The sequence below is a fragment of the Oryctolagus cuniculus genome, chromosome 5 (genome assembly GCF_964237555.1).
Source record: "Oryctolagus cuniculus chromosome 5, mOryCun1.1, whole genome shotgun sequence".
Classification (NCBI taxonomy): Eukaryota; Metazoa; Chordata; class Mammalia; order Lagomorpha; family Leporidae; genus Oryctolagus; species Oryctolagus cuniculus.
Window position 1 is genome coordinate 123,951,018 of NC_091436.1, and position 17,873 is coordinate 123,968,890.

Sequence of the window (17,873 nt, forward strand, 5' to 3'; positions counted from 1 at the left end):
CTAATCACACTACCCATAAGCTTCCTTTCACAGTTATAATTAAAACCTAGATGGTAATTTTAGTGGACTACATAACCTTTCCAATGATTTCTGTCCATGAGAAAAGGCAACAGACATATGGAAATTAATTTCGTGTTTTGTTTCAGCAAAAATAAATCCTGGCTATTCCAGTAAGGGATAGGTAGTTCTTGGCGATGCCCATGAGATTCACAGCAAGGGACAATCTACAACGTTCCATCAGAGCCTCGCCTCACCACTAGATCTCTGATCCATCTCTCACATCATCTGAAAGCATGAGTTCAACCCATAGAGATGCCATAGGGCAAAGAACACAAACCATCACCTCAAACCCAAGTTCAAATCCTGCCACTGCTGATAATTTGTGTGACTTGGACAAAGTTCAGTTTCCTCGTGCATTAAAACCTCAGTTTATTCCTTAAAAAGCAAAACTCTGACCGACTCATTATCTAACCCAACAATTCTGCTAAGTATTGAAAATAGGTACTCAAACAAATACATGCATACTCATGTTCACAGAATAAGTTTGACGGTACACAAAAGGTAAAACAACCCAAATGTCTATCCACAAATGAGTAGATAAGCCACTTGTTATGTAATATATCCATATGAATAATATTATTCAGTCTTAAAAAGGAATAAAATACTAATAGTTGCTACAGCGTATGATTCCATTTGCATGAAATACACAAGATAGGTAAATTTAGACAGAAAGCAACTTAGTGGTTACCAGGGGCTAGTGGGAGGTGGGAATGGCAGTAGCTGTTCAATGGGTAAGGAGTTTCCTTTGCAAGTGCTGAAAATGACTTGATTTGGATAAAGGTTGTAGTTGCGCACCCCTGGGATTGTGCTAAATGCCAGTGAATTGTTAAAATGGTTGGTGTGATGTGAATTTTACCCCTAATAGGGCAAGCAGGCAAGAGGGAGATTTGTGGTGAGGCAGTGGACCAGCAACAGCAGCATCACTGAGAACTCATCAGAATTGCGAATCCCCAGTCTCCCTGAATCAGGAATGCTGGGAGTAGGACACACTGATCTGTGGGTGAGCCTTCCAGATAATTCTGAGACATGCTAATGGTTGAGCTCCACCACCTTAAGGATTCAATGAGACAATTAGGCACATGGTATGAGTAGTAACTATTATGATGGTCTAGTCCATTGGTTCATCTGTCACAGGCTGAGGATGAAACTCCATGTCTTATGAGGCATCTGAAACCATACTAAATGTCTCCATGCCTACTCTGTTTGAAAGGTTCAGACTCCAGAGACAGATGGAGACAAGCTGCACCTGGCTCCCCCGCAGCCTGCCAAACAGTTTCTCATCTCACCCCCTTCATCTCCTCCTGTCGGCTGGCAGCCCATCAGTGATGCCACCCCTGTCCTCAATTACGACCTTCTGTATGCTGTGGCCAAACTAGGACCAGGTAAGCTCCCAAGCTCTTTTTTAGAAAGTAAACATCTGTCAGCCACCTAGAAAAGCCAGACAAGATTAACAAGCTTGAAATCCTGGGCTCATGGTAACATCTGCGTTTCTGATGGATTTGTTGCTCTGTGAGGACAATGAAAGGCAATGATGTTGAGAATGCAGCATCAGACTTTGCACCTCTTTAAAAGCAATCCAGGGTCCTGCGCAAAGATTCTGTCAGTGCTTGCAGCTTCTGAACTACAGAGCAGAAATTCAGATGTGACAACACTGTCTAATTCTTACAAGAGTGCTATACCACAAGGAAGTTGTTTCCTTAGGATAGGCAAAGTGAGTCCTACCTGCCAGCAGAACACTTCATTGCTGCACAGTCCAGATTTCTTGTTGCCAGGGGTGTAAGGTCACAGCCAGGAATCCTCTGCTACTGGACCATCTGTCAAAGTGAAGTCAGCCTGCAAATTCAAGTAGTTAAACCCAGGAGCCTCTAGCTTTAGGGAAATATGGTCCTTTCCTGATTTTGGCTTACATAGCTCTGGTTCACTCCTCTCAAGGCAGTGTGGTAACCCCAATAGAGAAATCGACTGACACTTTGCCCAGTGTCCTGTGGGTGGACACTTGGATAGGTTCCAGGCTTTTACTATTATAGCTAAAGCTAGAGTTAACATTTTTTTTTAAGATTGATTTATTTATTTGAAAGGTGGAGTTATAGAGAGGGAAAGAGGCAAAGGCAGAGAGAGGAGTCTTCTATCTGCTAGTTCACTTCGCAAATGGCCACAATGGCCAGGGCTGAGCCAGACTGAAGGCAGGAGCCAGGACCTTCATCCGCATTTCCCACATCGATGGAGGGGTCCAAGCTCTTGGGCCATCCTCTACTGCTTTCCCAGGCACATCAGCAGGGAGCTGTATTGGAATGGAGCAGCTGGGACTCAAACCAGTGCCCATATGGGATGATAGCACTGCAGACAGTGGCTTAACCTGCTACACCACAGCACTAGCCCCATGTTAACATTCTTGAAAGTATCACTTTAGGCACTTGTCCCAATGTCCAGAAGGCTTATTGTTTTCAATTTCTTTAGATGATGCTGTCTTACACTGTAAAGCATTTTTCCCATTTTATATCAGGAGAGGAAGTAGGGGAAATTGGGGGAGGGGCACAAAAACAAGCAGTTACCAAGGTTTTTAGCGCCATGGATTATGTCTGCTTTGTGTCCTGGTGGTTCTCTTGGGTGGGAGAGAATTTTCAAAATATAATCCCCATGTCCAGACCCCACCCTAGAGGTTCTAATTTATTTGATCTGAGATCAAGTCCACATATCAGGTTCTGTACACACACAATCTCCCAACTGCAGGTTCACTCCCCAAATTCTGGGAACAGCTGGGTCAAAGCTAGAAGCTGAGAACTCAGTCCAGCTATCCTACATGGGTAGCAGGAACCCAACCACTTGAACCATCACCTACTGCCTCTCAGGGTGCATATTAACAAGGAGCTGAAATCAGGGGCAGAGCAGAGAATTGAACCCAGCCACTCTAATAAGGGACACTGGCATCCTATGTCATGTCTTAACCACAAAGCCAATATCTACCTTTTAAAAGCTCCCTAGTTAATTATTTTTTAAGATTTATATATTTATTTGAGATGCAGAATGACATAGAGATGGAGGAGAGAGAGAAAAGAGATCTCCCATCCACTGGTTTATTTCCCAAATGGCCACAATGGCCAGGGCTGGACCAGCCTGAAGCCAGGAGCCTAGCATTCCATCTAGGTCAGCCTTGTGAGTGGCAGTGGCCCAAGTATTTAAACCATCTTTCCCTGTTTTCCTAGGTGCTTTAGCAAAGAGCTGGGTCAGAAGCAGAGCAATCAGAGCTCAAACTGGCACTCCCCCGCAGGCCATGGCTTAACCCACTGCTACATGACACTGACCCCCTAGCTAACTCTAATATACAGATAAATTCAAGAGCCACTGGTAGCCAAGTGCCAAATACCAGGAATGATAAACTTAAATCTTTGAAGTAAGAAATACTGGTAGAAACTTTTTTATTTATTTGAAAGGCAGAGCAACAGAGAAGAGAGGAGACACAGAAAGATCTGCCATCCACTAGTTCACCCCCCAAATGGCTGCAATAGCCAGACGTGGGACAGACCAAAGCCAAGAGCCAGCAACTCTATATAAGTCTGCCATTGTGGGTGGCCAGGACCTAAGTACTTGGGACATCTTTGGCTGCCCTTCTAGGTACATTATCAGGAAGCTGGATCAGAAGCAGAACAGCTAGGATCTGAGCTGACACTCCAGTGAGATACCAGTGTTGCAACTGGTGGCTTAACCCACTGCACCAGAACACCAGCCCCACTACCAGTATTTCTTAGTGTGGTCAGGAAAACATCTGGCCCAGAATCATCCACCCAGGAAATGTGCAGTTTCAGTAACCACACATGTTCATTCTTACATACACTGACATTTTGAGAACCCTGGGAATTAGAGTGACCAATTAACTGTCTGGGTTTTTCCAGAACTGAGTGGTCCCTGGAATGCAGGACTTTTAGGGCTCAAGCACAGAAATTCCCAGGGAGAGCTGCTCACCCTATAGGTTGTTGAAGTTAGAGATCTGATTAGAGATTTGATTAATCAGTACTCCCTGCAGGAGAACTGCTGGCTGCCACATATGTGGCCTAAAGTTAAATTAGAGCAATCTTATGTCAAGCTGCTCAAGTCACTGAGCTTCTGGACCTGCCACCCAAGGCCTGAATACCCACCACCTTCAGGGGTATTCAGTGGGTATTCAGCATAAGCAGTTAAGGCACCTCTTGAGATGCCCACATCTTACATCTGAGTGTCTGGGCTCAAGTCCCAGCTCTGCTCATAACTCTAGCTTCTTTCTGACACACACTCTGGAGGCAGCAGGTGCTGGCTCAAGTAGTTGGGTCCCAACCAGCCACAGGGGAGGCCTGGATTGAGTTTCTGGCTCTTGGCCTGGCCGTTGTGGATATTTGGGGAATGAACCAAAAGTTGAGAGTCTATCTCCTCTCTCCCACCTTCTCTCACAAATAAATTATTTCTTAAAAAAATGGCCTTTTGGGTCATCCTCACAGAGCCTTTGTGAGAATCAAGGTGTCTAAGAAGGATTCATGAAAGAAGCAATATAATAAGGGAGGTGTTTGTGAAATAAGATTTTCTTGAGCGTCTAGCTCCCACACACAGAATCCTGAGCTCTTGCACCATCCAGGGCAGTCATGTTTGTGATATGCTTCAGCTTGGTGGAGTGTTTGAAAGAAACAGAGTCTGCTCAAGTCAAGCTGTGTGAAGCTGTTTCCCATGGCAACTCAGGGCATTTCAGAAACAGCCAAGCATACCCCAAGCAAATGGACTGATCCTGGCCATTGATCTTGGATCTGCCAGTTTGACTGCTGTACACACACAGTGACCAGAGGCAGGAGAGCTATTGTGAAAGTTAGCACACAGAGCTCTTCATAGTGTTGTTAAGGTCACAGCTGGAGGGTGGAGGAGTCACTGGCTCAAATGCATTTTCTGGACAGGAAACCAAGGTCAAGAGAGGTGGCAAATGACTTGCCAGTGACAGACCCAGGGCTTCCCACTTCACTATTCATTAAGGAGGTCCAGGTTACCTCTGACTTTCGGATCATTATATCCCAGCTCACCCCTGGTCCACTCACTGGGAGCTGTAAGCACAGTAAAATTCAAATCATTCTTGATCAAGAACATAAAAGCATATTAATTTGTGGGCAGTACTCACAAGTTTGATGCAGAGGTGTCAGTATTGTGGTACAGTGGGTTAAGCCAACCACTTACAATACCTGCATCCCTTACTGGAGCACTGGTTCAAGTCCTGGCTGCTCCACTTCCACTTTAGCTTCCTGCTAATGTACCTGGGAAAGCAGCAATTGATGGTGGGCCCCTGCCACCCATCTGGGAGACCAGGCTGGAGTTCCTGGCTCCTGGCTCCTGGCTATAGGCTGGTCCAACCTCAGTTTTTGTGGCCATTTGAGAAATGAACTAGTGGATGGGAGACCTCTTTTTTCTGTCTTTCCCTATCACTCTTTCAAATAAATGTCTTTACAAAAAAAAAATCTGATACAGAGCAAAAGTAAGGGTACATCTTGGGCACTGTAAGTGGCTTATGAAGAGTACCACCAGGGCCAAGTGTGACCCAGGACTGATACAGGCCCAAGGGATAGATGGAGTGGCAGTTAGACCCATGAAAGGGACGCTCACAGAGCCTGCACACAGACAAGAAGATGGGAGGAAATGATCTTAAAGAGATAGGGAAAAAAGATTTCATTTTTAGCTTTTTAACAACACTGTTAAAAATGCAATCCTTCTATCTAATTGTGCTCTAGGGTCTTCACTTTCCTTTATCAAAACAAACACACCATCTGCTATTTGTAATGTGCCCTGTTCTGTGATAGGCATAGAGATAGGAACTATTACTATCCCCGTTGTACAGAGCAGCAAACTGAACTATAGAAATAGGGGTGAACTTTCCTAAGGTGGCAAGGCTCGTGGGTGGAAGAGGCAGATTTCAAATCCTGTCTCTTGTGTCTCCAGAGAATGAACTCCACTACCTGGGCAGATGGCCTCCTATGGAGAATACTGGCTGCCCGGGCTGGCTTCCGGCCAGCTCTGATGCTGGCCAAGCACTCATCCTAACCCTGAATGGTCAACTCTCTCCAAGGGCACTCTAAAGTCGAGAGCCTAGCCCCTTATCTGTGGTGTGCAAAGGAAGACCTGGGCATTGTTATGGGCAAGAGAAAATATTAAGGGTCTCCTGCTTCTTCACCATGACTGATCCATGCAATAGCTACCACCCTTGGGATGGATTTTCTGGAACATGTTTCACTCTGTTCCTTGCCAGTGAGTTGGCACTATTTCTGTTTGTTTCCCCACACCACACAGATGAATGATTTGTATTCAGCCATTGAATTGCAGATATCTCAGAGGTGGTGTCACAGGCTGTTTGAACCTCAGCATTGAGCAATGGGGCCTCACCTGATTCCTCCCCATTTGTGTCTGCTCCTTCAGTCTCCCTGTGAATCTTTGCACAAATGCTCACTTCTGGTAATGGTCATTTTTTACCATTTAGCTTACTGTTTCCTGACTTCTGGGGGAGGGGCACGAATGCTTTATTCATTTTTGTATCCCCAGGACCTGTCAGCCCCTGGCACATAGATGCTCAATGAGTGGTGGCTGAATGAATGACTGAAGACCAGCTATTAGCCTGCCTACAGATAGTTTCTTCACAGGCAAATTGTTGCTTCTTTATGGCTTTAACCAGACTGAGGCTGGCAGCACTAAATTAATGTTTTCAATAATGAGAGGACTTTCAATTTCCATTTGAAAAAAAAAATGACTTAGTAGAAATCATTTTTAATCTTTTGGCAGAACCATTTCAGTAACAAATTATAACTCATTTCATGCGAAAAGATGACTACTTCTGTTCCTGAGGTACAGAAACAAACGATAATGAGGGTAGAGAAAAGCAACTTGGATGATCAAAGGAGAGGAGCTTTGCCTCAGAGCAATGAGTAACAGTGCTAAATTGGTAGGGCTGAGTGACTGAGACACAAAACTCAGAAGCTGCTGGGATAAGTCAGCATAAAGAGGAAACAGAGCAGGGGTGCAGAACGAGGTGGGGCTAGGGCTCGGGATCACTGACCAACTCGCAGGAGACTTAACAGGTCCAGCCGCCCATAAGGTAGTGGCATGCCTCAGGCCAGCCCTAGGAGGGGAAGGACAAGGTAAAGCATGGGGAACAACAGTATCTCTTCTCTTCAAGAAAGTGACACTGGTGGTCCCCTTTCAGTGAGGAACCCATTAGCTCTTGAGAACTTCCAGAGGGGTCTTTGAAGCAAGCAGGATACAACAGTGCAATGACATAGGAACCTTGACCAAACCCAAACACGTGAGCCTCCACTGAATTCTTTGGAAATCCTTAACAAGATGTTACAGCAGGAGACAAGGACCACAGAACATTCTAGAAAGGTCTATCTCTCAGTTCTGTTTACTGTCTGGAATTATCAGAGGCACAATGTCAAACATTCTTAATCATTGTCCACTTCACTCTATGTTTTATCTATCTTTGATCCAGAAAGTAAAATAGATAAATTAGAAAACAAAAACAATGGCTTACACTTATCCATTGGACTTACTACATATGTTTTTATAGTATAAACTCTGTTGTATGAGAGAGGGGGCACTGTTCTAAACATCTTTGTATATTATCTTACTTAATGCTCACAAACATGGAGAGGTATGTTCTTGCCATCATTTATATAACTGGAAAACATTGAACCACCGAGTGGTTAAGTCACTTGCTCTAGGCTCCACTGCTGGTAAAACATGCACCTTTGTCCTTGGAAAAAATAAAACCAGAAAGAATTGAAGAGCATGCACTATAGAGGTGAAATTTTGAGAAACCAAAGAGATCTCTTGGGTAGTAAAATTAATTCCTGTAGAAGAAATTTAAGATACTTGCCAAAGGAAATTTTCACAAAACAACTTAACAAATTTGGGGCCTCTGCATTGCTTCTCTGCTTATTAGTGTCCCCAACACCACACCCAGCTCCCTAAGTTCCTTATGGTAATTCCTGTGACTTCCTTCACTCTCCAGTGGGACACAAATTTGCCTTCCCCTGCTCTGCTTAAGGAGAAACTTAATCCCTCAACAAAATGGAGTCTTTGAGCCTGGTGAATCTTAGAAGTCTGTCGTTCAACAGTAACCTAGACAAAATAACATGGGCTCTGACTTTGAGGGTGATGATGAATTGAATATTTTTTTCTTTGTAATGTCTATTGTTCCTAGTTCCAGAAGCAGTACAGTACTGTGTCCTTTGTTGATGTGAAACAAGCTAGAAAAAAAAAAATAAAAACCAAGGCCAGGCAAACAGCATATCCATACCAATCAGCAGAAATGGCAAAATAGAGATGTATGCTGTTCTAAACTGGCAGTAAATCGGAGGTGGGGTGTGAAATGTCAGCCTTTGTTCTGCTCTCTGGGACAGCTCTGGAAGGTCATGTTCATTGTCACTGAAAATGCCTGCAGGGAGCGATATGAAAAGTCATTGTCTATTCTCTTTTTTTCCTCCTGCTATTTTTAGCTCTTGTTAGGGAGATCAATTTTAGTTAACTGCAGAGGAAGGCTTAAAATGGTGCTTGAGTTTCAAGTTGCATTCAGCTGCTATATTTAGTCCCTCCCCCCCCCCCCCCCCCCCCAGTTCTCTTCTACCAAAACATGCAAGAGGAAAGCAATTTTGCTGATGTTACTGCTTGGTATATTCATCATTGCCCCCAAATGGAAAAGTATATTTCATTAATTGAGGTAACTTATAAGGAAGAAGCCTTTTCTATTCTAGGCTCTGTTTCAAACCTGGAGGAAATTCAGTTTTAAAATACAGATGAGCACCTACATTTTTTGGTGCGTGGGGGATGACTTATCTAAATCTTCCATTTCTATTCAGCACTGGTTATGTTCTGATTGCAGACGTGAAAGGCAAATAAAGCAGCAGGATGCAGGCTTCAGTTAGTTCAGTCTCTATGTGTCACTCCCCACACAAGGGACCCAGACTTGTGAGGCAGAAACACATCTTCATCATTCTCCATTTCCTTTCCAAGAATTTTCTCTGGGAAAAAAATTCAAGTGGTTTTTCTTTTCATAATTCCTTCCACAATTTATCTTCAATCACTGTTTGAGCAGCAAGATACTTCCTTATTCCACAGGTAAAATGTGCAGATTGCAGAAAAATGGAAAAGACTCATGGCCCAAAAATATGGGAAAAGATGAATTTAAAAATCCTGCCACCCTCCAAATCAGTACTTAGAAAAAAGAATCATTGTGGTGTGTATCCTTCACTCTTGTGTTGAGTATGCCTGTGGAGGTGTGTGTGTATCCCCAGAGCCATGGCTTCAGGCCCCGAAAATGGGGAGAGGCAGGACAGGGTGGTGCATTTCCAGAGAGGAAGCCGTTGCTGCTGTGTGAGCGCACACAGGGAGAGCTCTCCCAGGCAGTTTTTTCCAGTCCTGCCACTGTCCTCTTACCCAGTACGAATGCCCGCTGGCCCGGGCTTCTGCTCCCCTTCTCCTTTAGTCTGCCTCGTCCTTACCTTCCTTCTGGGGTGCAACTTCTTTGCCCCAACCATTCCACAGGTCTTTGGTCTGCCATTTCCCTCTACAAAGACTTTTAGGTCCTAAAAGTCTCAGGAGGGAGTGAAGATACATCACAACCCCTAATCCAATGTTCAAGAGAAACTTCCACCAAAACATAAGCAAATTCTCCTTTATTGAAAGGGAGTTCCCTTTCTAACAAAACTACCCTGTTCTCTCTCCCCCTCTCCCTGCTCCATTTCTCCCCTTCTTATCGGGGAGCCTTCTGTTCTCCTACTTTGCTATTTGATAAGGATCAGGACTGATGAGGACGAGGAAGGAGATCCTAATCATTCACATCACTAATATTTTCCTAAAATGACTCCATGCTAGATCTACTGAGACAGGACAGTCAGTGTGCAACCTGCCCCAGCCCAAACATGTGTTAAATGCAGAAGGCCATGCATGGCAAACAAGAGGACTGGGTAGGGCCCATCTCTTTTCTCCAGGTCTTATGCAAGTTAGATGTGCTTGTGGAGGGGAATCAGGGAAAGTCCACAAAGGACTAAATTCCCTGGGATGTGTCTTTTAATCCTAAATCCTTCTTTCTACTTCGATGTTGAAAATAAGTTCTTTTTCCAGTTTAAAACTGATCTTGTACATAGGCAGCTATTGATGAAAATAGCTCATTTTATTTATTTTCATTTTGAGAGAGAGAACAAGAGAAATTTTCCATCCTCTGGTTCACTCCCCCAGCTAGAACAAAACCAGGAGCCAGGAACTCCATCCAGGTGTCCTATGTGGGTGTCAGGTACTCAAATACTTGAGCCATCACCACTGCCTTTCCAAACTTCCAGTTCACAGGACACAGAGCCAGGCACTCTGATATGGGATGTAGACACCCTAAGTGGCATATTGTTTAAATCTCTCTGCCATAGAGAATCCCCTCTTATTTTGTCATTGAAACTGAGACTGCAACTTGAAAAGAGACTCTCTTGCTGTAGGATGCTGATTAAAATTCAAGATGTGAGTTTGCAGCTAAGCTCCACCTTTTCTGAGCTTTGTTGCCTTGAACAAGTATTTTAACCCCTCTGTGTCTCAGCTTCCTAAACAGTAAAATTAGGTGTGGAAAGCATCAAATTAGATAATCTACATAAATCTATAATAAATCTATATTTCTAGCCTGCACATTATAAATGCTCAAGATGTATTACCTACTTATTGTCACTTGATTTTCTATTTTTTTAAAGGATTATTTACTTGAAAGTCAGAATTACAGAGAGAGAGGGAGAGACAGAGGTCTTCTATCTGTTGCTTTACTCCCCAGATGGCCAGAATGGCCAGGGCTGGGACAGGCTGAAGCCAGGAGCCAGGAGCCTTTTCAGGTTTCCCACATGGGTTCAGGGGCCCAAGCACTTGGGCCATCTTCTGCTGCCTTCCCAGGCCATTAGTAGGGAGCTACAGTGGAAGTGAAACAGCCAGGACTCAAAAGGGCACTGATATGGGATGCCAGCACTGCAGGCAGCAGCTTAACCCACTATGCAATGGTGCCAGCCTCTGTCACTTGATTTTCAAACCAGATCCTAGTCTCCCTAAAAGATCCTAGCTCTCATAGCTCAGTGTCTCTTGATGTGAAAGCCATGGTATTTTGGAGTTGCCAGTCTTACATATTGCAGTACCTTTAGCATCCCTGGGCTTCATCTACTAAATGTCAGGATCTTCCTCGAATCTAGTCCATTTGACAACTGAAAAGCAAAAACATCCATTTACAGACACCAGTGGGGATGTAGCCTCTGTGTTTAAGAACTAGACTAATTATACTTTTTCAGCCATGACAAAGAGTGCTCAGAGAGACAGAGGCAAGGAATGCTTAGTAAGGGGTCTGAGATATGGGTGTGGGAAGGAGGGGATACAGAGAGAGGGGCTCCTGCTCACAGCTTTGCTGCTCCTCTCCCCATCCCTATACACACACACACACACACACACACACCCCCTTTTCCCTCCCTTTGGAAAAGGAAGAAGATAAGATCACATGTCTATTCCTCTAAAATACCATTAAATAGCACATCTGGATGGGGGTGAGCAGTATAGCCTTGGGGTACTTCCTGATGTTTTCTACCTTGGCTCAGGCCTATGAGGGAATCAGCATCAGCCCTGCCAGGATTGAAAGAGTTAAAAGCTATGCTGTGTCAGGTTAGGCCGCCACTTGGGATACCCACATTCCTCATAGCAGAGTGCCTGGTTCCAGTCCTGCCTCTAAATGAGCATTCTTACTACTGCACACCCCGGGAGGCAGCAGGTGATGGCCCAAGTCTTTGGATCCTAGCCAGAGAAGTGGGAGACCCAGATGGAGTTTCTGGCTTCTGGTTTGTACCTGACCTAGCGCTGGCTGTTGAGGCATTTGCGGAGTGAGCTAGTGGGTGGAAGAGGGATCTCTCTTTCCTTCTCTGTCACTCTTTCAAATAATTATAATGAAAATTGTTTTTCAAAATGTTGGCCATTACCTGGGCAGAGGGAAGCAATGGCTTATGCCTCTACCCCTCACCCTTCTCCTACCTCTGGGGTTCAACCCTCTGCAGGTGACTTCAAGCTGTGTCTGCCAGATGCCTCCACTCCCTCCCTCTTCAGTACACAAGGGAGCAGGCAGTGGAGCTTGGCAGCCCAATGGGCTTTCTCCTTGCTGAATTTCATTAAGCCCTCAACCTGATACTTGAAAAGCAATCTAAATAAGAACATCTTCCTGGCACATTTCAAACATTTTGTAGGCTTCCCTTGATCCTAGCAAGATGCAGGCAAGTTTAGTGAAACTCACACACCTGGAGAGTCCATTCTGATTATTCCATGGATCAGGGCTGATGTTCCCCCAATACCTCTTGGGAGGGGGGAGTTGTATTTACCAAAAAGCATTGCGGGTAAGTGGGAACAGTGCCTTTTAAGTATGACTAAGCATTCACATTTTTCTGGAATGACTTTCATACTGGAATGCATATTCTCACTCAAATATAAATATCTCTTAATAGCAAATTCAAGTTTAGTACTTAACACACATGTTTGAGTCTTGTTGGAAATGTTCTTAGCATTTGCTTTAAGAAGCCATCGTCTGTTTGTAAAATCTAGTCTAGATTAATATATGACACCACTGTAACCCATCTGCTTCAGAGCCATGGAGAGATAAGAAGACACATGAGATTTTTTTTTAGAATGTCAGCTTTGTTTCTGTTTAAAAGCTATAAATGAGAATGCAGTTAGTGATGCAACATCTGGGACTTCCTGCTGTGAAAATCCAGAACTCCACAGAGGTACTCACCTTTGCCCAGAACTGGGAACAATAGCCTGCCCAGCACACCACACACAGTGCAGAGCAGAGCACAGGCTACGTGCAGCCAGGAAGGCTCACAGAAAAAATGGGAGAGAGTATGCTGAGTGCTTCTAGTTCTTTTCCCATCAAGTATTGCTCCTCTTCCACTAGAGAGGGGCAGGAGAGGGGCCCGAGAGGGCAGGCTGAGTGACGGGCTCAAGAAGCTTGCTCTGCATGAAGGAACTTGGGAACTAGTGACTTAGCTACCCCCACGTGCACTTGAGCAGAGGGGAAGAGGCAGAACAGCTGAAGGTAGTTAATTGTCAACCCAAGGGTTGACTGTATGACCCGTGGTCTACTTACCAGCTGCTATGTAACTGCTCCAAAAATGTAGGGCCCCAAACAACAGCAGTCATTTGTTTTGCTTATAAATCTGTGTTTGGGCAAGGCTCAAGAGGATGGTTCCTCCCCATCCCACATTGTATTCTTGGGGTTGTTCATCTGGGAATTGGCAAATCAGCTTCCAGGACACTCCACTCCCATGACTGCCAAGGTGGTGCTGGCTGTGGCTGGGAACATAGGTGGACTGTGGGGCCGAGGTCCTGGTTCCTCTCTAGGTGGTCTTCATTGTAAGTGACTTGGGCTTCCTTGCAGCATGGAGCTGGGGTTCTATGAATGATCATCCTGAGAAAGCAAAGGAGAAGTGCATGGTATTTTAACTTAAAAGTCACAGTGGTTAATTCTGCTGTTGCAGTCATAAAGGGAGGGAACCTCCCTCCACAGAGGATGGCAAGGTTCTAGAAGAGTACATGGGGCAGGAGGTACTATGACTAACCTTGGGAATAATAATGTGATGCAACACATTGCTCTCCTGTTGAGAACTCACTCTGAATGCAAGAGATAATTTTGTTAAACAAGGGGGAATGTAGAGGGTCCTTTTCCAGAGTGCAAAGCTTCCATAAGCGCTGAAAATTAACTCAGTTTATAAGTTATAGCCCTTTTATTTTCATAGCATATTGAATGTTGTCTTTTGCAAAGATTCATTATCAAAGAGCCATGCCTCCCATAACCATCAACTGGCCAGAACAATAAGAGGCAAAGTTCGGGTAGAATAAATTTATTCTCTCCAGCTACAGAATAAATACTCATGAAAAATATGGGTTGCTATGAAAGTGTTAAAGGTTAAAAGAGGCGCCCTCTTAGTAGAGTCTCTTGTACTACACAAAAACAAAGGGAAGAATGAGAGGCAGCACCAGAGAGTGATGAGAACATTCAGTGGAATCTGGCAACCTGAGTTTGAATCCTGGTTCTGTCATTTGCTGCCTCTGTGATCCCAACTTCCTCTTATGTAACTAACCATGATGCAACTCACACTACTGAGGTGTAATTAAATACCTACTTTATGTGGCATAGAGACTTTGAACTCTGTCAAGCACATAATAAGTACTCATGGAACAGTTAACAGTTCCTGTGACACCTACTAAATCCTACCACTGATAGAATACTGATAATAGGATCAATATCTGCCCTTCAATAATTTTCAGCTTATTTGAAAAGCCAATATGTATTCAAGTTACCCTACAGGAAGGTCATTCATGTTTGTGTACATAGAGAACATCATACAAATATGCTCTCAGTGGCCTTGCTGTTTGACCTTCATGAATCAGTCAGGTGTTTATGTCTAGGTGTCCTAAGTTGCAGCAATCAAGAAGTTAAAGTTCAGCCTTCTGTGATTTGGAATGTGAAGCATCACTGGATGAAATAACTAATGAATAATACAAAAGGTGGCACAATCAAGCACCATAAATAAGTGTTTCAGACCATCTCAGAAAATCAGGCATCTCATTAAAACAGCAACTTAAGATTTTCCATCTCATGGGAATAGAACTTGGAAATACGTAGGAGAGAGGGAAAAGGAGAGAAACTTAACAATGATGAGAAAGAGAAGGGAGGCAATGACTGGAGGAGAGAAGATAAATCCATTTTGAGGATCTGATTACATGATACCCAGTGTTCATTCAAACTGTGGGACTTTGGCAAATCCTTGACCTCTTACTGCTGTTCAGTTATTCATCCACTCAATTCTTTATTGTGTGACATAGTCAGATTAGTTCATCATATTAGAAGCCAGGAATTTGAGGGGGGCAGCGTTGACCCAAATGATATCACCTTATGTAATCATATGCATCTTTTTGTTTTGTTTTGTTTCGTTTTGGACAGGCAGTAATCATATGCATCTTAGGAGGTGCATTTGACCATGTCTGTTTCAGAGTATCTGAATTGACATGGCTGTTATTCCCATTTCATTGATTAGAAAAATTGAGAGGGTGGAAATGACACATTACCAGCAATGATAAGTCAAAGTCAGCCAATGTTGTCATAGAAAAGCTTATTCTAGCAGGAAAGCCTCATCTTCGGGATGGGGAACTGGCTGACAAAACTCTGGGTGGGAGGGAGGAGTCATGGCCAGAGTCATTACAAGGCCATAGTGCAGAGGGAACACCGGGAGAAACGCTTCAAAGCAACACTCATTCATGCTTGGTGATGGATTAACCACATGGGTGAAAGAGAAAGGGGACTGGGGGATGACTGACCTAAGAAATTGCACCTAGAAGACTGGAAGAGCCATGGAGCATCTAAGAGAAATGTGACAGCTGGGAAGGAAACATAGGTTGACAGGGAAAATAAATAATTCTGCTTTAGAGATGTGCATGTGGGAAAGAACAGGAAGCAGATATAGAGATGTCAGTGGACTGGGATGCAGTTGTGAGATCAGCCCTAGGCGTGTAGCTCTTCACAAAGGCAGGCAGACTACGCTGGGAACAGTGGTAGATGCTGAGGAATAAAATGAGGTGACCTCAGCACTCTGTGAAGCCTCTGGTGCAGCTGTGCTCTCTGTTCCCTGGCAGAATGCTCAGAGGGACCTGTCCCAGAGGCACTGAAGCTTTAGGGAGATTTCTCCTTTTTTCCATCATGAACGTCTTCCTAGGAGGCAGAACAATCAGTCTCAATTCTGCTTTTGTTGTTGTTGTTATTTTTAATTTTTAATTAGTTTTTAACAGATTCAATGTGATTTGTAGAGATAATTCTAAGAACGTATGATATTCCCTTCCTCCCTCACTCCCTCCCACCCTCCTTCCCGCTCCCTTTTTCTTTGAGGTAACATATCTTACATTTATGTTACAGTAGAAAGGTTAATACTTAACCGAATAAGAAGTTTAACAAGTAAAAAGCAGAAAGCCCCTACTTTAGTGGGAATAGACAACAGCTATAAACAATAACTAGATGGGAAAATGACCATTTAATGTAATCATAGATCATCAACACTATAGGAGTATAACATTCTTAACCATTGGCTTAACGAAGTTATACTTTTACAAAACTATATTTGCAGCAATACTGATGCTCACAGACTTTTTTTCTCTTTTTTTAAAATTTTAGTTCCCACATATAAGGGAGAACATACAGTATTCATCTTTCTGGGTCCAGCTTATTTCACTAAATATGATGTCCTCCTGCTGTGTCCATTTTGCTACAAATTGTAGAATTTCATTCTTTTTTTGTAGCTGAATAATATTTCATTTTCATTTATCTGATGATGGACACCTTGGTTAATTCCAAAGCTTGGCTATCATGAACAGTGCTGGCATGAACATGGTGGTGCAAGTATCTCTTTGATACATTGTATTCAAATTTGGGGGGTATATACCTAGTACTGGGATTGTAGGATCATATGGCAAGTCTATTTCTAATTTTTTAATAAATCTCCACACTGTTTTCCACAGTGGCTGCACTCATTTACATTCCCAAAACCAACAGTGTATAAATGTTCCCCTTTGTCCAGATCCTCGCCAGCATTTGTTACTCTCTGTGCTTTGGATTTACGCATTATGACAGGGGTAAGGTGATATCTCATCATGGTTGGATTTGCATTTCCCTGATGGCTAGTGATGTTGAGCATTTTTCATATATTTCTTGGCCATTTGTATTTCTTATTTTGAGAACTATTGAAGTCCTTTGTGCATTTCGGATTGAGAGCTTTAACAACAGAATAGACAAGTGAAGGAAAGACTTTCTGACCTTGATTACAAGAATTTTTGAAATATCCCAATCAGATGATGTTTAAAAGAATTAAAATAAATGAAAAGTCTGCTCAAAATATGGAATACAATTAGACGACCAAATATTCATATTATAGGTGTTCCTGAGGAGATGAAAAGGGAAAAGGCATTGTGAACCTGCTAAATGAAATAGCTGAAAATTTCTCAGATCTTGAAAGAGATGTGGACATCCAGATACAAAAAGTTCAAAGAGCCCCCAACAAACTCAACCAAAAAACGGTCTTCTCCCAGGCATATGTGTCATCAAACACAAGGAGAGAATCCTAAGGGCAGTATGAGAAAACTATCAAGTTACATATAAAAGAAAACAAATTAGATTAACATCAGACTTCTCAGAAGAAACCCTACAGGCCTGAAGGGAATGAGGAGATATATTCAAGATCTTCAAAGAAAAAGCTTTCAATCTAGAATATTATATCCAATGAAGTTATCCTTTAAAAGTGAAGGAGAAATAATGTATTTTCCATATAAGCAAGAATTGAGAAACTCACCACCATCAGACCAGCCTTATAAGAAATTCTGAAGGCTGTTCTGCATTAGAAGTGAACATCATGAAGACACATGAGAGTTTTTTCAAGACAGCGGTAAAGAGAGAGAGCTTACTGCTCTAGTCTAGGGGAGGATAGTTAAGAAAAGTGGACAGAGTGCAATCTCAGGAAAGGGTTAGGGAGAAAACAGCAGGGAAACTTCTCACAAGTTGTGGAGACATTGTGGACCTACATGGAGGGTATGGATACACACAGCTTGGGACTCTAGCAGCTGAGAGCCTCAGCATCAGCTTTAGAGGAAGGTGAGACCAGACTGCAGCAGACCAAGCCACTGGCAATAAAGCTGTGGGAAGAGCCTGATGTGGGCATGGTTTGGAGCCCTACAGGGGACAGTGTACCAGCCAACCTAGAGGGAAAAAAAGGGGACCCACA

The 17,873-nt window shown here is 43.4% G+C and overlaps 1 protein-coding gene across 4 annotated transcripts in view; it reads left to right on the forward strand.

Moving 5' to 3' along the window:
- The window catches only part of RCAN2 (regulator of calcineurin 2), a 307,939-nt gene that overhangs the window by 274,670 nt on the left and 15,396 nt on the right, over positions 1–17,873 (forward strand). For all 4 annotated transcript variants that reach the window (XM_051855661.2, XM_070074028.1, XM_070074029.1 and 1 more), the window contains one exon: positions 1,271–1,442. In XM_051855661.2, the coding sequence (XP_051711621.1) occupies positions 1,271–1,442 (172 nt within the window). The remainder of the gene's footprint in view (positions 1–1,270; positions 1,443–17,873) is intronic.